Below are 25,603 nucleotides of genomic sequence, written 5' to 3'. Positions count from 1 at the left end.
ATTCCGGATCGGGTCCCCGTTGATCGGAAGTAGAAACGGTGGAGCTTGAGGCTCGATTGACCGATAAAATGAGTGTTAACTCTCAGAAAAAAAGCAAAACACAGTAAAAGCTCGAGAGCTATAGCATGAGGACTCCCAACACTTGAACGTGCGGTAAAAATCTGAAGATGGCTGCCAGAGGAGGGGCTTAGGTTGAGGGCAGTCATTGGCTTGGGGCAGTATGACCCAGAGACCAGTGATTGGTTATTAGGAGAAAGACAGTTCAGAAACGAAAATTAAACTGATTTTTTCTTTACCGAGGATTCCCAGCCTGACGACGGGGAATATTCATGAGCATGTGAATCCATGCCAGACCCCATGCTGGAAAAATTAGACTCCTCCATTTAAATCTGACAATACATGTGTTTGACGTGTGGCATGTAAACCGTCATATGTGACATGATGAATCCAATGTAGGCTTGATTGTAACAGATATTATTGAGAACTTAAAGAACATGCTACTATTATAGTAATAGAAAAGGTTGTAAATGTATTCTGCACATGATATAACACATCTCTGATGTAGTTTATTGCATAAAAGCACTGAAAGGAAAAAATCGGGCAATTATACGACTGTCATCATGCTCTCTAAGGAAGTAAAGACATTGGAATCACTTATGAAGGGCGGTGGAGTGTATTGGGACTAGTGGATTACATGATCAACTACAGCCAGGCGAAAGGTGGACACCATTCTTGACAAATATAAGTGAAGTATTTGGATGACTAGGATTTAGGCCAAAGTCATGCAGTGGATCACGGAAGGTTCATAAAAAACCTAGCAACCCTGGAATTAATGCTATTATAAAGCTGGGTCAAAATTCGGACGAGGCTATGAAATGCCTTAAGGAAAAGGCCTATGTGGTTTTGAAAGATAGCAAACAGAACATATTATTTAGCCCAACACGGTATAATATCTGAAAGAGAGTGTTTTTGCTTTTCTTATTTAAAGAAAAGCTGTACTTTTCATCTGGCTCACATATTCCAAATCCTGTCGCAACTGCTCTGATAAAATGGAATTTACGTTAGCAGTTTGAAACTGGCTTTGTAATGTGGACATTATCATGGCAATATGTCAACTGGCAGTCTGGCTGGCACCTGGAGTGGCACTCTGGCATATGTGAAAGTACTATGGTGTATTAAAGCAACATTTGTTCTATCTAGCAGCACCATTTTTGGATATTTGAGCAAAATACTGACATTATTGAGCACCTTTGTTTATTGGCTGATAACAGGATATATTTTGGATGTAGCCTGGGTTATGTTATGTCACAAAGTTTTTGTACTGTTCCAAATAACCACCATAGTATATCAGAACACCTAGGCTAGTCCAGCAATATGATCCTTCCACTCGAGATTTCCACACTGGTGGACGCATCTTGGCATACACTAGCAACTCTACGTGTGTTTTGTTATTTCTGTTGAAGGAGCAAGGCGGGCCATCTACTATACTTATTAGCATTTCAAAACGTTTTACAATTGGTTCCACTTCTGACATACGAAAGTACCTTCTTTTGAAGTCACTATTTTTGCAATATCAATTAGCCCTTGTGAAGAGAGACTTTTTCAAAATGTCTTTGGGAGAGAACACTCACATGCTCACATTTAGGGACAGTCTTTGTGGACCGGCTGTTTTAAAGGTTCAAGAGTCACAACTAAGTAATTTTATGAAAAGTGTGGAAGCCCTCATTTGGTCTTGAACACGCTCAAGGTCCCTCTCACAGCACAGGCTTGGAATCTGGGACTATAGCACAGTTCCTCTACTTAATTATGACCATATTTCAAGTACATTACGGAATGCAAAGCGACACCATGTCTCAACCATTTCTTCATGCACAGTTGATTATGCCAGAGAAGTGATGGACACAGAATACTATTTTGATTGCACACACGTTTACGAATCATTTTAAAATGAAGGCTCCTTCTACTGTTAAGAGGGGGCATTGGTTATGTCCCTTTGCCCATTGCTAGGCACTGAGATCAGGCTATCAGTTGGAAATTGGTAAAAGTGGGCCACTAATATTCATGAGCCATTTGCACATAACCCTTTTTTCCGATTCCTTAAGATTCATTGGACCTGATTTACAGAATTTTAAGCGTGGTGCAAAGTGACTTTGCAAAGCCAACAAACACCCTGATTTACAAAACAGTACAAAGTGTAAAAATACAATTTGCACTGTTCTGTAAATCACTTTGCACTCAAAAAGTACTCTTTGCACTGGGTTAAATGGGCCCAATTAACAGTGCAAAGAGTACTTTTTCAATGCAAAGTGTTCTGTGAATCAGGGTGTTTGTTGGCAGTGTAAAGTCACTTTGCTCCAGTACAAAGTCACTTTGTAGAAGGGCTCTTGTCTTCTGTTGTCGTCTCTTGGGCAGAAAGAATTCTGTTGTCCTCAACCAAGGCAATGGTTGCAGTTGGAGGTGTGTGAAAGCCCTGAAGGAAGGAAACAAGTTAAAAAAAGAGAAGAAAGGCCAATCAGGGAAGGATGGCAGTGCTATTCCTCTGACCTCTCTGAGCCCAGGCACTTTGTTCACTCCCACCACGCACAGTCATGATGTGTGTGAAGGAAGGCCCCCCCCCCTCCGAGACATAAGAGTCAAATGTGAAACAGCAGTTGGAATCCCTCATGGTGAAGCAGGAAGATGCTGAGAATAGAATGCGTCATAACAACATCAGGCTGCGGGGGATAACTAGCTCACAACGAATTGGAAGAATATGTGAGAGCACTGTTTCTCTATATCCTGAAGGCCCCAGAGGAAAAGGAAAACATTTGGGATAGAACACACCGGGTGTATTAATTGCACCAACAAAATAGAAATTTGATACCGTATGTGCTGATAAGGGTTAATTTGTTCCAACTCAAGGACAAAATCATGCCAACAGCCAGGAAGATGGACATGATCCATTTTAGTGATGCGTCCATTTTAGTGTTTCAGGCTCTGGCACAAGCAACCTAACACAGGAGGAAGAATCTGAGAACAGTGACAAGCTGGCTCCGGGAAAGAGAAGTATGTTACAAACGGGCCTTCCCCTGTAGGCTAATATTTGAATTGAAACGGAAATCTTGTGCTGTCTCTAAAGAGGAGGAAGTTGCAGAGCTCTTTGAGAAGGGCAGAGGGACTACATCTCGTGATTTATCCCAGGATAGGGATCATACGAAGAGGGAGCGAAGAATGTCTGACAGGGAAGGATGGAAGTAGAGCCACCCATATCCTAGGGGTAGAGGAAAAGGAGAGCGGATGCCGAACATGACCTCAAATACGAAGAGCGGCTTTGCCTGTGGAGTGTAATATTGTCAACGAGGGGTTGGGGGTTGCAAGCAGGGGGAGGGGAATTGCTGTTGGAGATCAAGATTAGGGCAGTGGTGGATTGTAGGGTCGTTAGTTTATTGATGGGAGGTGGGGGCAGGGAGGGGCTTGCGTTCTGGAAACTGACCCCAATATCCTTGCAAGACTGTAGGGTCAGAGGGGTGTGAACAATTGCTTCGATTCTGTGTTATGACAGTTACCTTTATTTGTTTGGGTTCTTTATTTGTCAGTGGTTTTCAGATGTGGTGACATGGGTGGGGATGGGAATTGAAGAGGTTATTCATGCCAATCATCTTATCATGACAATTATGGAGAGGAATGTCAGTAAAGGAGGGTGGCTAATTGGGATTGGTGACCCTGAATGTCTGGAGTCTTAATTCTCCTTCAAAGCAGAGTTCCGTAGTGCAGAGGCAACCAGAACTGAAAATCTCTATTGCTTTCCGACAGGAAACACATTTGTTACCACAGTATGAAAGGAAGTTAAGACATATGTCATTTCTACTCAATATTTTGCCTCCAGTGTGTTTAAAAAGAGAGGGCTCAAGATTTTCTTTGGGGTGGGATTGGGTTCACTAAACAGTACATATATAGGGATCCTGAGGGCATATATTTAATTCTCAAGGGACTTATAGGGGACAGGTTTTCACTCTTGTGTCTGTGTATGCTCCTAATGATCATCAGGATCAGTACCTCAGAGGGCTTTTGAGTGAGTTGCAGGGACTTTGTGAGGGATATGTGGTAATAGGAGGCGATTTTAATTGTGTGATGGGCCCCACTATGGACAAGACTCTTCCTCCATCGACAAATGATAATAGGTGTCAGCAAGAATTAGCGAAGCTCCTCCAGGAATTGGGGTTAATAAAGACGTGGTGCTTTTACCATCAAGAAGATAGAGACTATGCGGGTCATACGGGTTACTCGATGATTGATAAGGTTATGGTTTCCTCATCAGTGATCCCAATGGTGCTGTCAGTGGATATAGGTCTTATATATCTTTTGGATCAAGCTCCTGTCATTGTGCAGGTGCAGATAGATAAGCCTATTGAATCAAAGAGGCTGGAGTGACGCCTGAATAATTTGGTTTTGAGGGATATAGCAATATGGAGGAAGCGATTCGTAAATGCTTTAAAGAAAATGAGGTGGAGGAGATGGACTGGACAATTATTTGGAATGCAGGAAAAGCTGTCACTAGGGGGAATTTATCAGGAAAATTATGGCCTTTCTAAAAGCAATGGGTAACACGCGAGTTGTGCTGCAGCAGGTGGTTGAAGAGGCATAACGAGTGCACAAGCATAAAGGTTCTATTAAAGCATTAAGAGCAATGATGAAGACTCATGCTCAGTTTGAGGCTCATACGGCGGAACAACCGGCCCAAAGGATGTTACAGGCTAAACAGTTTTACTATTTTAGGGGTAATAAGGCAAATCAATTCTTAGCGGTGAAATTACATCAACAAAAACGGAGGAATTACATAGCAGAATCGAAGGATGGAAAGGGTATAAAACATCAAAAAGAGCTAACAAGATGGCATTTATTGAGGCATATTATTCACACACCTGTTGAAGGGGGAGAACTGGGATTCCACACAACAAAAACAATGTATACAAAGGGCAGGCCTAATAGGGGTGACAGTGGAAGATCAAGGTCTTTTAGATAGCCTCATAACCCCTGTAGAAGTTGGGCTGGCCGTTGATGGGTTACCTTGAAATAAAACTCTGAGATCGGATGGTTTTGGGAATGGGTATTCTAACATTTTCAGTCCATGATTAGTACAACCTATGGCAAAATTATTTAACGTGATTCGAGAAAAAGGAGTAGTGTCACAGGCTATGGGTATTTTTAAGACAACACTAATACTAAATCCTGGTATGGAACCATTGAAATGTGAAAATTGCCGCCTTAGTTCCCTTCTCAATGGAGATGCTAAAATATATTCCAAAATCGTAGCCTCTAGATTGATGTTGGGGTTACCCAAATTAATTCACTTGGACCAGACTGGTTTTTATTACAGGGCGGAATATGCATGATAACATTAGGAGGGCCATCAACCTGATAGAGGGGGGCGCTTGGGACAAGAAGTGTTGGTGCTAGTTTTCGATGCATGTAGAGCATTTGACAGCATGGACTGGACATATTTGAGGCATGCACTGGAAGCATGTGGGTTGGGACCCACCTTTATAAAGATGATCTTGGCAAACTTTCAGATTCTGGTTATGAGAATGAATATTAATGGATCAATGTCAGCCTCTATTAATATAATGAGAGACACTCGTCAGGGTTGCTCACTTTCCCCATTGATTTTTGTGATGGAAATGGAGCCACTTGCCTCTAGGATTCGGCAAGACGTGATATTGTTGGTGTGTTGGACAGGAGGCAACAAAATAAGGTAGCTCTCTATGCAGACAATATCGTGTTGTTTCTGGGGGATACAGGGAAATCCTTACCAAGGGTGATGACGATGTTGCAGGATTTTAGGGAAGACTCAGTTTTTTTCAGGAAGGAGTAGACTATCTAGGGGTGAGACTGACAGCATCTTATATGGCGCTATAGAAGGCTAATATCCCTCCTCTGTGGTAGAGGCTAATTGAGGATCTTAAACGTTGAGACTTGCAGGAGCTTTCGTGTTTCACCAGAATTACAGCCATTAAAATGGCCCTACTCCCAAGAATCTTGTATATGTTTAGAGCTTTCCATGTAAGTATTCTAGCCTGTATGATCAAGAGATTACAGAGGGCAGCGTTTGCTTTTATTTGGAATAGGAAGAGGCCTAGATTTCTAGGCCAAATCCTTACTAGAACTCTGCTATTCGATGGGCTGGGTATCCCAGATATCCAGCGGTATTTATTGGCAGCCCAAATTACACCCATGTTGGAATGGAAGTTGCACCCTGCAATTAAAGGATGGCGGGATGTGGCACAGGGGCCAACATCTATTCCTTCACATAAACCCCCTTTTCTGGGGGGTTTAGCAAGACACGGTGGGGGTACACTACTGTAATATATTAACTGTTCCTAAACATACTGTAATAAGGCTTTAAGATTACAAAAAGACTACAGGACTATGGCCCTTATCTCCTCTCAGTCATAATTCTGATTTTGGGTCAGGGATTAGTAGGAATTACTTTTATGGATGGGCAGAATGAGATGCTATTGTTCTAGCAGAGCTGTATAAAGAAGAGGTTCCCCTCTCCTTTAATGACTGTAAGGAGACATTTCAATTAGGAGAAAGGGTACATTTTTGTTATGCACAAATCAGACACTGGATTACAAATAGAGGATTCCGGCGGGCTGGTAACAGAGCGACTGTAGGGATTTAACTCATGGCCGAGGGACAGATGGAAAAAAGCATCTCTTTGCTTTATAAACCTTTAGATTATGCTTTACTGGAAGATAAGATGCTGTATATGGAATGCTGGGAGGGAGACTTAGAAACGGAAATTTCAGAGGCAAGGTGGGGCCAAATATAGGAAAGGGCTCATAACCCCTCCAAATGTTCGGCCATTAAGGAAGCAGCATATAAAATGTGCTTTAGATGGTATCTCACCCCTCAGTGGATCAGTAATATTATTAAATCTACTTCCTCTCTGCGCTGGAGAATATGTGCTGGGGACATTGGTAAACTGGGCCATATGTGGTTGTCTTGCCCACACTCACAGATATATTGGAAAGAAATATTGGAATATATCAAAGAGATCACAAGGGTACAATTGCCCTAGACCCTGTGATCGTGCTACTGGGGGCGGCTTCAGGGGGCATACATGCAACAAGAGGTGCACAAACTGATTTAATCACACATCTCTTGAATGCTGCCAGGTTAACACTGGCCCAGTTTTGGAAAACTAAAGCAGGTCAGAATCTTGCACCATGGTGGGTGAAAATATGGGGAGTGTTGGTGATGATAAAGATTTTGGGAATTGGCAACGGCTACTGGATGTTACCAAATATATTTAGTGGTTTGGCGCCTGTTTCACAAGTCTGTATAGGCCAATGTCCTTGAACAATTTTTCAATATTGTAAGGTTCAACGTGGTGTTTGGGATGTGTGTCATTTAAAAGAGGGGGAGAATGGAACTAGTTTACGGCATGAATAAGAAAGAAAAGGGATATGTTGTGTCTTGAGTGCTCATACATGTCATCAAAGTAAAGTTGGGTTATGTTGGAAAAGAGCTGATGTCATGTATTATGACTGGACATTTTGTTGTATCCAGAATGATGGGTCTGCGTACCCAAAATAATTGGACGAATACAAAATGCAAAAGAAATATTTTTTTAAAAAGTGAGAAAAAAGATAATAGCTGTTTCAATTATTTTGTGACTGATATCACCCCAGTAGAAAATATGTTTATTTTCTCTACTTATAAACTAATGAAGATATGTGTTCTTTTTTAAATAGTATTCCTCTGGAGGGAGCTATCCATTGACTTACATCACTTCTACACACTATCCGTACCAGAGAATCGCTCCTCAAGTCAGCTCAGAGTCTCAGCAGCCCTTGTTCCCTAAACCGATCTATTCTTACAGGTAACTCATGCTGTATGTTGATTGGTACTGTTGTTTACCTATAGCATTGGTAGACCTTTCACCCTCCAGATGTTTTGGCCTACAACTCCCATGAGCCCCGTGAAAAAAAAGTGGTGAGAGTTCAAGCCCCTGAATTATAGATTGAAAGTGTTGTGTAAACCAGAGTAAATATAGTGGTTTCCTGTATATGTGTATGTGTGTGCATGTGCTGCGTTTTATATAGACTAGACTATTATAATATCCTTTTCCTTGGCACCTCCAAAGCCAACATAGCCAAACTTCAACTCATGCAGAACAAGGCCCTCAGAGCAGCCCTAGGTATCAAAAAATCTGAACATATCTCTAACACCAGAAGAGACCACCACTGGCTCCGTATCCAAGCTAGAATCTTATTTAAAACCTTGAGCATCACTCACAAATGCATGGCCAACAAAGCACCTAAATACCTCAACAACATAGTCATGAAGAAGCCCCAGACCAGACTCCTCAGATCCAATAAAAACACATACCTTGAAACCCCCAGATACAAAAGAGAGAAAGCAGGGTATAGTAGCTTCAAAATACTGGCTCCGAGACATTGGAACGCTCTACCCACCCACATTATGAACGAAACATCCTTCCCAAAATTCAAAAGCTCTTTGAAGACTTGGCTATTCAACAAGTACTAACTGAACCAGTGCACCAATCCGCTCCAATTAACTGTACATAGCTGACTATTTTGTATATTGTTGTATATTATTGACTGCTATTCCTGTGTATTTTTGTGTTTGCATTTAAGATTGCATTCTCCCATTGTCTGTAACTACGCCGTGATACCCCCGGGTCTGGGCGTATAACAAATGTAATAAAATAAAATAAAATATAGTGCAAACCAGCTCTCAAAGCACTGTGCAACAAGGGAAGGCAGCAATAGGGGACAAAAATATGGCTACAATTAGAAGGATAGGATAGGCTGTTAGGGGTACACTTAATCCATGAATAATTGTGCAAAGACAGCAATCAAATAAAAGCTCACAAAATTGATGAAAACATTAAAAAGCTGTGCATAATAACAATAGGAACTACAAAGAAACTGAAGAGAAAGATGTTGGCACTTTGGTGATACAAAAACAAACACCCACTTTTTAAATGAGAGCAGTTTGGTCACACAAATGTTTACTGTGCAATCACAAAAGTAGGTGTTCGGTAGCAAACTACGTTGCAGGGCTACAATGTTACGCTTATGTAGCTTAAGTTCGTCTGCCTCAATTTCCACTCAGCACAGTTCAGAATCGGAATCAAAAACCTTCTTGCGCAATTGTGAAATTAAAGTACATTTTAATGAAACCAATCATGTTCTTTCAATAATGTTAATTCTTTGTTTATTTTTCTCCAACAGTATTCAATGTAAAGAAATTACTAAATGGATCTAGCTGGATATGTATTCTTTCTGACACAGCATCTTACAATTTGACATATAACTATCATGCGAAGTAGGTCTCATGATGTTAACCACAGATTAATGAAAAATTGAAAGGCGCTTGGGAGATCACCTCTGTCACTCACAAGGGTCTAATGAGGGGTTTCAAAGTCCTGCACGTGACAATCACAACCATATCAGGTTTTCATGACACCCTGTCACTTTGTAAATAGCTATGTATTCGAATTACTGTATTCAAATATATTTATGTGTGGCTATTCAGAAAATGGGGAGTGAATGTGGTTCTTGAGGAGTAAACGTGACAACCTAGGCTAAGGACCAATTTTTGTGTGTGGCTTTAAGTGCATAATTACCCTCAAAGCAATCTTCAGCCCAGCTAACCAAGTAACATTTGTGTCTACAATGGACACTCCGACTGTCCCTGCCCATTGCATTACTCTTGCTGCAGGAGCTTGCTTACACATGGGACCTAATCGACATCAAAGACCAGGCGTGACAGCTGCATTCAAAGCCAGAGCCTTAAAAATGAAGGCAGGGATCTTTCTCTAGATCACGAATAACAGCACATTCACAGACACCTCGTATCCGATTACCCTGGGGTTTTCTGCTGTCGTGTTTTATTCATTCAAAAATGCAATGAAATAAGTGTAAACATCGATATTATTATCTCCTAGCAAAAAGTACCCTGTAAGTACATATTTCTATTTAAAAATCAGTGTGCAAATAAAATCAAACATTGCAATTATGCCTTTAGGATGGTTTAGTGATGGCCATGGTAGTGGAGTACTTGCAGAGATCTACGTAAAAGAAATACACTTCAACGGTTTGAAAATTGTTTTAAAATTGTGAGGTCAATTCAGGCTTTCGACTTTCCATGTTTGATAAAAAATGAATTCCACTGTGTTGGCCAGTAGTGACACTCATTATTTGCAATACTATAAAACGACAACATTGTAGCAATAACTGTTATCAAAAACGTTATTATTACCTTACATTTAAGATGGAGCCATGTAACTACTTTAATCTGGGATGCTGTCAGGCCACAGTACTTGATCCCTGTAAAGAGGTAATAACAATGGTCCGTGAGATACCATGCTGAGGCTGCCCCTATAACGATTATCGCAAAAAGCCAACATTTTGCACGTGAGAGTTTGTGACATTATTTTCATCATACCCTGTTTGCTAGAGCCTAATCCATACCCCAAAGGCAGTTTTCAAAGACCACTCTGGATCTGTGGCAGCAGAGTGATATTCTATTAACTGGCAAAGATAGGTAGTCCCTTGACAAAAGTAGCCGCGCCACACTTGTTATTTTGTTGTCAGAATTCTTTTTTATTTTGATATTCTCCCGAAGGAGAAAAATGTAACCTATTGATTACATGTGTTTCTGCACTTGGTGTGCCTTTCTCAAATCAGGGTAAATAGCCGTGTCAACTCTTCATACACATTACATCGAAAATAATATTATTATTAAACGGAAAACAGTGAGTAAGGTCGAAAACGTAATAGACAGATAATGAGGATGGGTGGTGGATAGGGTGAGTAGGGTTAATGAGTGAACAAGAGAAACAAACAGACATTATAAGCATTGACAAATTGAAATAAATTAAAAATATTTCGAGTTACGAAATTCAGTAAAAAAGACAAAAAGAAAATATGCGCATTGATGAGTTGCATTACAAGCGGTATAGTCACAAAATTCCATTTGTTTTTGACACAATCAAAAATACCACATTCAACTTGCATTATTTGTGCTTATTACTATTGCGTTCTATTTCTCTCATGTTCGCGTCGTATTGCATTTGTAAATCGCGAATACATTGTTTTTTAAAAAAATAAACGTTCCCTTCGTGAACATGAAAATTAAGTATTACCACTTCCCTACCCCCTATGTTATTGCGTTACCCTCTAGTAGTAAATGTCATCTAAAGTGCTCATCCCCTTTAGCGTTAGGGCTTACCTGAAAATTCCCAAAACAGTATACTCGCGTTGGCTAAAGCATAAGCATTCACAGACAGGGTTGTATTATGGGCCCGTTACATAGATGATGTGTTTTTAATTTGGAATGGGGACACAGAAGAATTAGAGGATTTCAGACAAAAGAGTGAATCTAAATGACTGTCATGATGCCTACCCCCGGGAATCCGGATCGAGTCCATCAGCCCCGGGAGCAGGCATCCAGATACTAATTAAAACCCCAACAGCCCCGGCTGGGGGCTGTTTGGATTCAGTCCTGGCGCCTTAGGTGCCAGGCTCATCATAGAAATCAGTCCTGGCGCCATAGGCGCCATGCTATTAGACTTTACTTACCTTATGCAGACCATGCTGCAAATGAGTCCAAGCCAACGCGAGGCCTGGATGGGACTATTTTATTACAGGGACTATTTTTCACTCGGGTGTGGTTCTGGGGAACTTCTTACCTGGGACTACTTTGCAGGCTATTTAAACCACGCCCGAACAGCAGCTCATGCTTCGTGTTATTCTGCATCCAGCAGCGTAACGCTCACCTTGTCTGCAAGTCAGCATCCAGTCTTCTGCCACGCCTGCCTCGAATCCGGAGCTCCTAGACAAAAGGAAAAGAAAGGAAAAGAGGTTAGATCACGGACATTATTTGATTCCTTACCTGATTCCGGACCCAGCACATCTCCAAGCCTGGAAAGGACATTATTTCAGCACGCGTCGCTTCGCCAGCAGCAGCGCCGCGTTATACTCACCAGTCCACCGCATCTTTCAACTCGGCGCTGCCTCCATCATTTCCTTCGTCGAAACCCAGCACCTGGGGGGAAAACAAAAGGAATAACAAGGTGAGCCAAGAAAACCGACAAAGACAATCTCTTTGCCACCATAGGCTTACCTGCTTTACCTCCGGCGGTATTATCCTTCAATTCGCCACATCTTTCTATGCCGCACCTATAAAGGGAAAGAAAACAGCAAGTTAAACTCATGCAACTTTTACCGGACAGTGTTTGGTAATACAGACTCTTACCTGAACGCCATCAGCTGCCTCCAGGCAATATTCTTTTGGCCCCAGCTGCAACCTAACGAGGGAATGGAACAAGAGTGAACATCGGACATATTGAACTCTTTGAACTTTATAGACACTGGAGTCAATATTCCTCCGGAACTCCTCCAATACCTTCAAACCAGTGAAGTAACTGGAATCTACGCGCCCCTGCATGCCATGCAGGATGGATAGCTCATCATTTAAAAACATAAGGTGAGGTTACCAAGAGGGGATATCGGAGGTGATTAGTGGGGAGAACGAGAACAGTTGGGGGGCGGGGCATCACTAAAGTCCATGGGTGGCTAAATCCCTTTCTCCACTTGCAGGAGAATACTTCTACAAGTCCAGCAGACAAGATTAGGCGGGCCAGTCCAGACTGTAATCTCTTCACTACGCATCAGGTTGGTGGAGACCGCAGCTGTCTGGGTCCGATCGACGCCCCTGTGGGAACCAGGTGAGCGTAACAATGACTTAGGAATACAGTTCACTGGAAAAGCCAATGGTAAAAGCATTGATTTTCTACATCTAACAATTTACGTAGAGGGGGGCCATCTACAGAGAAAAACCTATCAGAAAGAGACTGAGGTAAACTCAACACTCCATGCAACCAGTTGCCACTACCAGTCAGTAAAACCGAACATACCCACAGGGGAGTTCATCAGAGCGCGGAGGAACTCCAAAGATTCAACCATATTCCACAAGGAATGTGAACTGATAAAGACTAGATTCAGATTAAGAGGATACACAGAAAAATGCATTCAAGAAGCCTACAATAAAGCCAAGAAACTGACAAGGGAAAAAACCCTTACAACAAATCGAAATAGCAAAGCAATGGACAAGGACAACGTAATATTTATTACTACATATTGTAGCAACAATTATGAAATCAAAAGAATCTTAAAAAAGAATTGGCCCCTCCTGAAATTAGACCAATATTTTGAAAAATATGAGGATGACTACCCCAGTTAATTTACAGAAAAGATAAACGCTTAAGATGAATCTGAGCCCATTGTTACTCCCAGAACTACCAATTTCAGCCACTACAACCTGGTTACCAACCCCAATGGCAGGGTTCAGAAAATGTGGCACATGCACGCTATGCAATTACGCACTTGACAGCACCAAGATGTTCCAACATGCCAGAGGAACACAGATGAGAATTAAAAACAATATTAATTGTAAATCAAAATATGTAATGTATGCTATAATCTGTGTATGTAAGCATATATATATATGTATATATGTATATGTATATATATGTATATGTATATATATGTGTATGTATATATGTATGTGTATGTATATATATATGTATATATATCAGCCCCATCAAATGGAAAATAAGCAGGACTTAAAATGTGTAGGATTACAGAAAGTCGAAGTTGGGAGAAGACGAGGAAATAAAGAATGCTGAGACAAGCGGAGGCTTGTTTGATATGCAAATTACGATCAATTGAATTTGGACTCAACAAGGACAATGAAATGGTGCATTTTTTGTGAAAATATGTTGAAGTGCAGGACATTGGGTATTGGGACTTTAATGCCTGGAAACTATGAATATGTGAATGTGTTGACACGCAATGTGCCTTGACTAAAGTATGTAACAAAATGTTGTGGAAATAGACGTTACTTGTGACGTAGAATGAGATTTGGCACGGTAAAGTATGAATAGAAAATATGAATGTGTCAGACAACTTTAATTCATTTGTAGGTTGACTAGGGTGTGGAAATAGATAAAATACGGGTCAATTGATTGTGCTTTTTGGTAAGGAAACGCCACTATGAGACAGAATTAAGATTTGCTGCATTTCGTTTGCACTGAGGGAGCGCAAATGTGGGGCCGATCTATGCCCCTTTCAAGTGATTAACCATCTGCGCCAGCTGTGCATGTGTGGGAGATAGAGAACATGTAATGACCCATGAATAGACTGAATGTTTAAAGGAATGTTTCATATTAATGAATCTTATCACATATGAGAAGCGGTCCTGTTTTTGGGTACACATTTTTAAAATAGAATTTTTTTTTTTTAATAAACGTGGATAAATTCTGTAACCCTAAATTTTTCCTTACGGAACTCAGCAAACCAAAATAGCCATGACTAATACACAGTTATAACCGGGCACAAAGGAAGATTTTGAATATTAAGACATGGCAAGCCAAATAGTAGAGAATGGGATTACAGGCTCCAACAATGCAGTCAATTGTGAATTAAAGCCCAAAATATGGCGCCTGAGAAAGGATTAGGGAAAATAGAGGAAGGACTACCCTGAACCATGGCAACGTGAAGAAACTAGATACGTGGCAGGAGACACGGCCACTCGAACTTGGAAGCCGAGGCGAGTAGACTGTTTTGGGAATTTTCAGGTAAGCCCTAACGCTAAAGGGGATGAGCACTTTACACAACATTTACTACTAGAGGGTAACACAATAACATAGGGGCTTGGGAAGTGGTTATACTTAATTTTCATGTTCACGAAGGGAACGTTTCTTTTTAAAAAAACAATGTATTCGCGATTTACAAATGCAATACGACACGAACATGTGAGAAGTAGAACGCAATAGTAAAAGCACAAATAATGCAAGTTGAATGTGGTATTTTTGATCCTGTCGAACACAAATGGAATTTTGATAATATGTATTTAAGAACGTTGCTGCCAACATTGACAGTTAGTCTAGTTATTTTGTTTTGAGGTACGGGACACAAATTGCAAAGGTAGATTCATTGCTTGACTGCGATATTTGGATTGACTGTTAAATAGATGAATATGTTACAGGTGGGATTTAAACCCGTAAAACATTTTGGATGTTTTGAACAAGCTTACAAGTATGAACTGGGAATTGATACTCATGGTAAGACCGAAGTATGAATATTTTTGGGGTGAGATTTAAAAGTGGCACTAAACCGTTGTTCTGGGAAAAAATAACTATTGGGAGCTGATACACTATTGGTGATGAATCACAATCTTAGAATACGGGCAACGACAAGATTGGAGTTGAATAACAATGACTGTAGCACATGATGTGAACATACCGCTTGTAATGCAACTCATCAATGCTCATATTTTCTTTTTGTCTTTTTTACTGAATTTCGTAACTCGAAACATTCTTAATGTACTCCAATTTGTCAATGCTTATAATGTCTTTTTGTTTCTCTTGTTCACTCTTTAACCCTACTGATCCTACCTACCACCCCTCCTCATTATCTGTCTATTATGTTTATGACCTTACTCACTGTTTTCCATATAATAATAATATTATGTTCGATGTAATGTGTACGAAGAGTTGACAAGGATATTTGCCCTGATTTGAGAAAGGCACATGAAGTGCAGAAACACGTGTAATCAATAGGGCACATTTTTCTCCCTCGGGAGATATACCTTACCTTAAGAATATCAAAATAAAAAAGAATTCTGACAACAAAGTAACAAGTGTGGAGCGGCTACTTTTGTGAAGGTACTACCTATCTTTGCCAGACATTTGTGATGTCATCTTTGATGTCCTGGGTGTTAGGATTAGCAGTGCACAGTGGTGGGGAGAGTTATGGTTGCTTAGCCTACCATAACTGGCGAATTTCAGGGGGTTTTCAGTTTTACTTCAAACCATAACGTCCCATTTATAAAGTTTTTTTTTACTGAATTTCACAGGTTTTTATTAGGGCAACTTAACCATAATGTCCCTTTAACAAAGTTTTTTTTACTGCATTTCACAGGTTTTTAGTAGGGCAACTTAACCATAACGTCCCTTTAACAAAGTTTTTTTACTGACTATACACTTTCATCATGTGAATTTGGGAGATATGTACTATAATTCCATTACTTTATATACATGTAACATAGAACATACTGAACTCGCTCGCTAATGATAATTGAAGGGCACTGACTGAGCGCCTGTCCGCGGACGGGTGCGGACGAGATCAACACTACCCAAACACTCAGGGGGTATCTGAAATTGTTCTATCATGCCATATGAAAAATGCACAAGTTTAAAAAGCAGCACATAAACACATTATAAGTAGTAATGAATAACCATTCGAACCTACACATCTCACATATTATCCATTCATTTAATTACCATGTAGAATGAAATGGATTATACCATAACAAAAAAAGATATGCCTCCAACGTAATTACCTCACAGAAACTGTGCAGCTAGGAGCGACAGCAGACGAACACAACACAACACAACAAATACAAATTACAACAAAATAGTAAGTGAACTTCATTTTTCTTATATGTGTGTATACTTTTTGTATGAGATGCAGAACAAATAATGTATTTCTGTTGTTTTGACACAGAAATGTGCAGTACTTTGGAGTGGCTGGAGGAGAATTCTCTGCATGGCGAAATGTCGGGTGATCGCGATAATAATGGTACACACTTCTCTGCGTAAGCAAATTAATAGTCAGTACTTTATGGGCACTTAACATATATATGTTTAGTTTTAACAGACCAGGTAAAAATTGAAGAAAGTTCACCAAAAGAGACAGTGCAAGACACTCTGAAACGCATAGAAGACAAAGTGGACATGCTAAAAGAGAATTTTAATGGGTTAAGGCAATTTGTAGAGGACCATGTGAAAGGAAACATCAGATAACACTGTCCCACCTGTACCTGTCCCCCTTCTCCATTTCCCAGTGAACTAACCCCAAACCCTCAAGAACAACAAACGTTTTGAAGAAACTTCCATCCCTTCATCCCCTCACAACCAGCCTGTGGAAACCCCTAATTCCCCTATATTTGTTTCAGTGTCTGCTTCCCCCTCTCTCTCTTAATTGTTGTATGTGTGTTTAATAAAAAAAATGTTATGTTAGTTTTAGTGGAATTGTTTGGGTATAATTCTTTTTTTTTTTTAAAAAGAGTTAAAATGTCTGCAGACAGCGCGCCTGTTCGGTCTGTCCGTAATTAATCAAATATAGATGTTCTAAGGACAATACACCTACCCTTACCAATGGCAACCAAGATGGAACTGTTCTTAGAACACACCAGCTGTCCAAGATGTCCGTAAATCAACAGAATGGGGGCGTCCTAAGGACATTTAACCTCTCTGTACTGTTCACAACCAAGATGAAACTGTTCTTAGAACACACCAGCTGTCCAAGATGTCCGTAAATCAACAGAATGGGGGCGTCCTAAGGACATTTAACCTCTCTGTACTGTTCACAACCAAGATGAAACTGTTCTTAGAACACACCAGGTGTCCGGGATGTCCGTAAATGAACAAAATGGCAGTGTCCTGAGGACACTACACCTGTCTGTACCGTCCGCAGCCAAGATGGAACTGTCCGTAGAACAGGCGCGGTGTCCGGCATGTCCATAGTCAAACAAAATGGAGGTGTCCTAAGGACACTGTACCTGGCCGTACAGTCAGCACAACATCTACGCACATGCGCACCACACCCGTAAGTCTTGCGAACATTATGCCTGTCCGTAACTGTGCGTCTCACTTGTGTCGCACTTTTAATTAGTTTCAGGACCCGAACACTGTCCGTAGAACACCCGCGCACATGCGCACACCGTTCCTGTGCATTTGGTGTCCTGCAGGCACCCATTTCCTTTGTGGATGTGTTCACGACGTCATCATGTGACCCCACCCCCGCTGAGCGTGTGTCCTAATTTGCACACTTAGTCCGCTTCCGCAACATTTCAAAATAACTTTACAAATTATTTTACAATACAAAATCACCATTTCACATGTCCCATGCAATGGCCCTAGCTTTCAACATATTGTTTGGAACTTTTTCAATGCTTTTGAGTGATCGATATGGCTACGAGGCGCACCCCTTCGCCCCTATAAAAGGCCACACCCCTGAGCTCATCTTCATTGTATTTCTGGCGATTGTAGATTCAGTTTTGCTGCCGTTAGTGCTGTAGCTGACATTATCTCATCAACCCTAATGGCATCCATGGCTGCTGTTGCTACATCAGCCTCAGCACCACCTCCAAACCCTCCACCGCCACCACCTCCCCAAGGGCCTGCAGAGGAAAATACACGTGAGGATGTAGAGAGTGAGGAAGAAGAGGATGAAGAGAATGAGGTGGAGGAACTCCCTACTACCAGCACTCGCTGGGAGTTGTGGGTGTGGCGGTTGTTTACCGTTTTTGGTAACGTACCAAAAGTACGTGCGAACCTGGTCACCTGTAAGCAGTGCAAGATGGTGCTGAGTCGTGGGAGACCTGGTGCATACAGCTTTGGTACGACAACCATGAAGCGACACATAACTTCGTTCCACGGTGCGGACATTCGCAAGGTGGTACCATGTAAAGAACGTAATAGGTTGAGTCCCTCCACAGCATCCTCCGTGTCCGATCATCTCACCACAAGAGACAATCCTGTGGGAGAGCGCATCCCTCCAGCTGCCTCACAGGCCATTCGCGATGCTGTTGACCCTGACCTTTCGAGGGTCACAATATTGTGTATGTACTGCGACGCAGTACTCTGCAGGGGGGAGAGTCTTCGAAGTGCTTTCGAGACTACGGTCACGGAGCACCAGAAGAACTGCTACCTACCTAAATAAGGGCCACCCTACATCTTTCTCTCTCCACCTGTCCTTTCTTATCCCCGTGGTTGGTGTCCCTTCCTTACCCTCCTTTCACCTCCTCTCCTTGTGTGTCGTGTGTAAAAAAAATCAAAAAAATATAAAACAAAAATAAAAAAATAGGCTCTTTTCAGAGACGCCTTTCTCAGTTTAAAAATGGAACTATTAAGTAAATAGTGTAGGCCCTCGCGCATTTTTCAAAAAGTCAGCGGACAGTCCTAGGACGCACAAAATTTTAGGGTGCAACCGTAGCAAAACCAATACACGTTTCTCTGGGAGTAAGTGGTGGCTCTGAAAAGAGCCTTTTGGTGGTGTTTTGTGTGTTTAAAAAACTTGGATTCGTCAAAATGTAATACAAAATAGGTGACTATGAATCCAATGCTCGCAATGCATTTTGTACATTTCAAAGAAAAATCTGATTGCTAGCATATGTAAGATGGACTCCATATCTGCGAAAAAATGAATGTGCTACGAAACAAAATATTTTTATTTTGAAAGAGGACATGCCAACATCTCTTAGAAAGGCACAAACAGCCTTATTGACATTACTCCTCACTTTCTCCATTTGTGGACCAAATAAAGCAGAACGCAGCGACATTTGTCTTTGTGCAATACGAGAAAAAATTACTTGGCAATTTGGAAACATGTCCATGACCTTCGCAAGTCCTTCCTTCATTGCAAATTGCAAAGAAATTCCAGAGACATGCCCTAAACTGTTTCCTCCACAATGAATGATAATTATATCAGGATGACGCTCTGTCTGTAAAGTAGCACAGAGAGGTACCAAGTCCAGCCACTTCATTCCACGCACTCCATGACAGTGCACTTCCACATGAGGGAATCCAAGATCTGCAGATATACCGCAACGTTCTGCATGCACCTACAACCAATGTATCCATGAGTCTCCCAAAATCCAGATAATCTGCTTTCGAGCACACACAACCATAGCTGTCTGTTCACCTCTCAGGAAAAAGACGTTCTCACTAAATCTCTCCATTCAGAACACACCCACTGAACTTTACTGACCAATCCCTAGGTTCGCTCATTCTCATTTGCATGCCTCTCCACCCCAGAATACCTGTATGTAATACGCACTGCCTGCAGACTACCACCATGTCCGTGGACATGTAGAGGATCTGAGCGTGACGACTGTACATTTATATAGTATTCCCTTTTTCCCCTTTAAGGTGGGCTCTGAAAAGAGCCTTTTTTTTGTTTTTTTTGCAGATGCCCGACACACCTGTTATTTTGTATTTTTTGGGGGGATTTTTCTTCTTAGTTTACTCCTACAATCATCACATAACCTTCTCCAAAGCAAGCCTTACATTCCAAAAGAACATGGCATTTCCCAAAAAGATAAAGAAACACCACCTGCTTCAAAATAAGCCGCATTACTGGAAACGTTCTCATGGCTGCAGAAAAACATACCAGCTCTTAACATGAAAGCACGCATGCTGCGATTGATGGCACACCTACCAATACTTTGATCAGGACAAAAAACAGAACTGTTGTCCAATTTTGCTCTAGGGAGTAAGCCAGAAAAAATTACTTTCGCAGTTGGAAAGATGTTAATGAATGTTTGAACCAACTGTTCCAAATCTCCCAACAAAGTAGGTGAACTCACGTAGCCCAAATGCAAAGCACCATAGTGCAAAACTACTACATGGGGACTGGTCATCCTACGCATATCTCTGCAAACTTGGAGATTTGCCACTACATTGCAATCAGTCGCAGCGCTCCACACCACCTCCACTCCTCTGACATTGAAATTGTTTGCCACATGCCTACGATTCTGAATAGTGCTGTAAACCATGGACAAAAATATCTCCGAGCACCAACACCCTGACTGTCTCCACCTCTGCCATCTTCACTACACAAAGTCTCTTTCTACACAAATCAACAATGTCAACATCTGATTGGCTGATGCCTACAGTCCCCTTTCCATGCTGGATTTGCTGTAAAAGCCTGTATGTGGCACGCCCCATCCGCGGACAAGCACGGTGTCCGTGCGGCACGTAACTCTTAGCCAGTCCTTCTACCCTTTCCACATCACTCGCGAATCCATTCCCTCATTGGACACAGCTAAGCAGTCACACAACCATCCACCAATCACATCCAAGACCTCTACATCTAACTCCGTCATCAGAGTTCCGCACTTCAAATGTACTGTTGATCACTCTGAATACAAGTCTCATATCATTGCAAAGCACCTACTACAACAACTACTGTGCAAGTGTCGCAGATTTCTACTTACAGCTCCATGCATACCCCCATGCATGATTACAAAGTACAGGTATGCACATTTTATTCAGAGTACATGTGCAACTCTTATGATTCAATTTAAACAAATTAATGCCACTAAATCGGCATAGCCAATACATAAATACCACTCTCCCGCTTTAAGCGCGCGACTTCCGATTTTTCATTGAAAAATCACACTACTTCTTACTATCTCCCGCATAACCTATACATACGTACCAACCCTCCCGATTTACGCGCAAAACTCGTTTTTCCATTAAAAAATGTCACAATTTTTTACTGTCTTCTGCCTAAATTAATGCTACTTCCAATGCGATCGTATGAGAAAAATAAACGTTCCCGATTGCTGTGGTGACATATCCCTCTCAGGTACTCCCGATTTTTCGCATTCCTACTTATAATATGAAAGTATTCAAATTTTTCCCATCTACTATAATGACCTATCACTTCCAAACCTCTCTGCTATGTACAACACAGCTGAAACAAAACCAAGGGAATATCATGAACTGAAAATTGTACTCATTTGCGAAGCAGTTGCAACTAACATACTGCAAATAACATACAAAGGCTGCACATAGTGAAATGAAAGCACGCACACACTGTGTTGAGATATCAAACGAGAATACTCCCACGAAAGCTGAAAAATGAACGTGTACATTAACATCACTGCTTTAAACACACAAAATAACGAACTTCTTCCTTTTACAATTGCAGTGAAAACCACTCTCCTGAAAATCAACAGCGTCTACACTGCAAACAACATATCCGAAGAAACCTGGTCATTCCACAAAAAAAGTAAGTACAGTACTACCTTTATATTCTTACTGTTTCTGAAAGAGACTGTGTGGGTTATTTATGTAATTTGCGCACCAAAAAAACCATCGATTTCTGAACCATTCTACCCACAAATCCTCATTTATTAAACAAAGATTAAGAGGCAGAATGGCACACAAATCCCTGTGTTTTTGGAACACAAATAACTTACTCAAGCCTTAGAATGATAGTACTAGAAAACAAATAGCTGTTTTAATTTTATACCATTATGTTTACTATTAATGCTTCTCCTCACCACTAGCTCACTTTCTACTCTCATCTGAAGCACAGTGTAGTAATATACAAACAGAAAAATAGCCTTCCCAACTCATTGTAACTGCCCAATGCACGTTCACACACCACCACAAACATCTTCCCCATCAAACTCATACACGCATGCACACAGCACACATACATTGTAAAACAGACAAACCCATATCTTCTTTTTTTTCAACAGACCCCAAAGAATGCCTACCAAAAAGCAAGTCCGTAGAAAGGAACGCAGAAATAGAGCAAATAAAAATAAAGGTGTCCAAAGTAAGCATCCATCTCTACCAGAGTTTGTACAAAACGTTGAAACAAAACAGCTAATACAGTCATTTAGCGAAACAAAGGAAGCTTCAACTACAGAAACTTTGCCTCCTCTATCAAAATGTGGCACGAAACAGAAAATGCTTTACAAGAATTTGGCTACCAATACTGCTAACAATGCTCCTATAAATCCTGATATACTAGCAAGAAACCATAGTAAAAAAAAGTATTTTAGCAAAAATGTTCCGCCACAGAATCCTTCAGAATCGAATAAGAAGAGGAGCGAAATCATCCTCAACCCTTAAAACCTACCGTAGAAAATGAATCCTACAAGCTCTCATAGACAGTGCACTCCTTCTCAAAAAGAGTTTATTTATTTTAGTGTTCAATAGGATGAAACCACTAACAAAACTAAGTACTAAACTACAAAAGAAACTTCTCAATAAATGGAATGTCAACAAAAATAACTTCTTAAATATTTGTGGAGGTGAATGGAGTCATACAACGACCACAGAACCATATTTTAATGAAGAAGCATACAAACAAAATCAAACAAACAAAATTGCCATCCATAGCAGTGGACGAGGATATGAAAAAATCAATACCATCATGGAACAGGAAACACTGCTTACAAAAGTATCCCCAGAAACTCAGAATTACCTCTCCATTCGACTGAACCAGACCGTCCAGTATACAAATGGCCATGCACGTCAATGTGTAACATTCCTAACAAATCTTTCAAATCTTTACGCCACTTCCTCAATCAGTATGTGAAAGGTAAAGACAAAATGAAAATGAAAGAGCTGTAAAATATGGATACCTGTCCAGTGCGCAAATGCACAGGACTACAAGGACATTCATTAGCCTGCATTTCAGGACCTATTTGCAAAAGTACCTTCCATGATATCAAAATGATATCAACCCATCATTCAAATGTAAGAAATCTAGTGTATAAACTGTACTATGCTAAACGTCCAGCTTTAGAACTAGCCAATTTAAATAAGACTTTTCTGCATGGTACACCCAAATACCTACAAGAAGAAATCGACCGTATCCAGAGAAAATATTTTGGAAGTGAAAGCCACTTACAAAATGCAATAGTTTTAGAACAGACTAGCAACAATTCTGCACATGGCAACCTTCTATTACACACATACACAAAAGAAATACTAACATTTAAAAGTACATCCCCTGAAGTACAAAACCATGTGTGTGTGTGTGTGTTGCTGCAGAACTTTTTTACAAAAGTAACACAAAAACTATAGACGTAACATACAAAATAGAAGACAATGAAGATTCCAAATGGTTTGAATTAGCTCTCTACCTTTTAGCAGAAAAGAAATACGAAATAAGAGAACCCCTAATATGTTGCAGTTAGTGCACTACAAAACTTGACAACAACCAAACTCCTTCACGTGCTATCACAAATAATATGGAATTATTCCTACTGCCAAAACCCCTGCAACAACTCAATTTGTATGAGAGCATCATAATTCAAACAGTATACCCCTTTCAAGCAATAATATGCCTTCAAATAAAAACAGCAAAATTACCTCCCTCTGAATTGGTTAAAGGTATTTGTGTCAAAGAAGTTTATTTCCCATTAGATCTGACAGAAAATGTGCACACTCTAGGAGTGCAACGTCCAATAGAGTATTCTTTAATTGTCTTAGTAAATGGTGTACCAACAAAAGACAAAAAAATGTGACAACAACTTGTGGACTTACATAAAGTTAGACAAGCCTTGCAATATCTGAAAGACAATAATGAATACTACAAAGAAATAAATATTGAAGAAAGCTTAAGGGAAACAACTGAAATAATTCAAGAGTCATCAGAAACTGGTCAATTTGAACTTCTGGATCCTGCTGCAGTATCCACTCTTTTGGACCATTATACAATTCATCCATTGCACTCTAATGAGAGCATAGATGATGTACAAGAAACTTACCAAATGCGACAAACCAAAGGGTCACCAATGAGCATATGGGAAAAAGTATAGAAGCACATGCTTTTCCACTGCTATTTCCTACTAGCAAAGGAGCAAGATACAATGATAGATCCACTCAGATAACAGCATCAGAATACCGCTCCTTACGAATGTATTCTGAAGATCCCAGATTTCGACAAAATGTGGAATGCATTTTCCACCTACTCTTTGAAAGTGAACTAGCAACCCTATGTTACGGAGTTGCACACATATTGAAATCTGGAACCCACTTTCAAAATATGTCAGCAATGCAATTAATACAAAAAGTGCAAGAAAAAGATGAGGTTTTACAATCAAGCATAACAAATCTGTTTGCAAACATGCGAGGTACGAAAGAATACTGGTTCCGACGGCACGGAGATGTACGTTGTATGATCAGAAACCTTGGACCACCCACTTGGTTTGTTACATTAAGTTGTGAAGAATATGCATGGGAAGATTCACATGATTTCCTACGCATATCAAACAACAACAAAACCAACATAGATATACTAACACCTTGAGAACTTTGCTCTCTAGATCCGGTTAATGTTTGAAGATATTTCCACCATCGTTTCATTGCTATGCTACACTTTATTTGTAATAAAACTGTTCCTCCACTCGGAGAAGTGCAACACTTCTTCTGGAGAAAAGAATACCAAGCCAGAGGAGCACCACATATCCACATGCTTTTATGGATTAAAGGTGCACCTAAATTTGGTCAGAATAGTGATGCCAGTGTTTTGCAGTTCATCCAAAAATATGTCACTTGTGAAATCCCTTCACAAAGAACACATAGTGACCTTCATGGACAGATTGTACAATTTCAAAGACACAAATGTGGCAAATATTGTCGTCGCAAATACAAAAGCAAAGGGAAATACTAAACCAAATGACGCTTTAGTTTCCCTAGACCAGTTACAGAAACAGGAGAAGTGAACAACTTTATATCTTCAGTTCGACATAGTGTTAAAGGTAAATCACCTAAGAACACGTATTACATAAAAAGAACAGAAGAATCAAAATATATCAATGATCACAATGCAATCATTGCCCTCTTATGGAATGCAAACATAGATGTGCAGTACATTGCAGATAATTCCACTGCAGTTGCACGATATGTTACAGCCTACTTAACAAAAGCAGAAAAACAGAGCTTCAAGACTTCTGGAATGACCTATCATCAGACAAAACACTATCTCAGAAA

The 25,603-nt window shown here is 40.5% G+C and overlaps 1 protein-coding gene across 1 annotated transcript in view; it reads left to right on the top strand.

Annotated features, from left to right (window-relative positions):
* Positions 1 to 25,603, top strand: part of FOXN1 (forkhead box N1) — an 848,919-nt gene that overhangs the window by 562,581 nt on the left and 260,735 nt on the right. The window contains exon 6 of the mRNA XM_069615340.1: positions 7,737 to 7,864. Within this exon, the coding sequence (XP_069471441.1) occupies positions 7,737 to 7,864 (128 nt within the window). The remainder of the gene's footprint in view (positions 1 to 7,736; positions 7,865 to 25,603) is intronic.

This window comes from Ambystoma mexicanum, chromosome 9, assembly GCF_040938575.1.
Source record: "Ambystoma mexicanum isolate Mex_15411 chromosome 9, UKY_AmexF1_1, whole genome shotgun sequence".
NCBI lineage: Eukaryota > Metazoa > Chordata > Amphibia > Caudata > Ambystomatidae > Ambystoma > Ambystoma mexicanum.
This window is presented reverse-complemented; position numbering and strand designations above follow the sequence as displayed.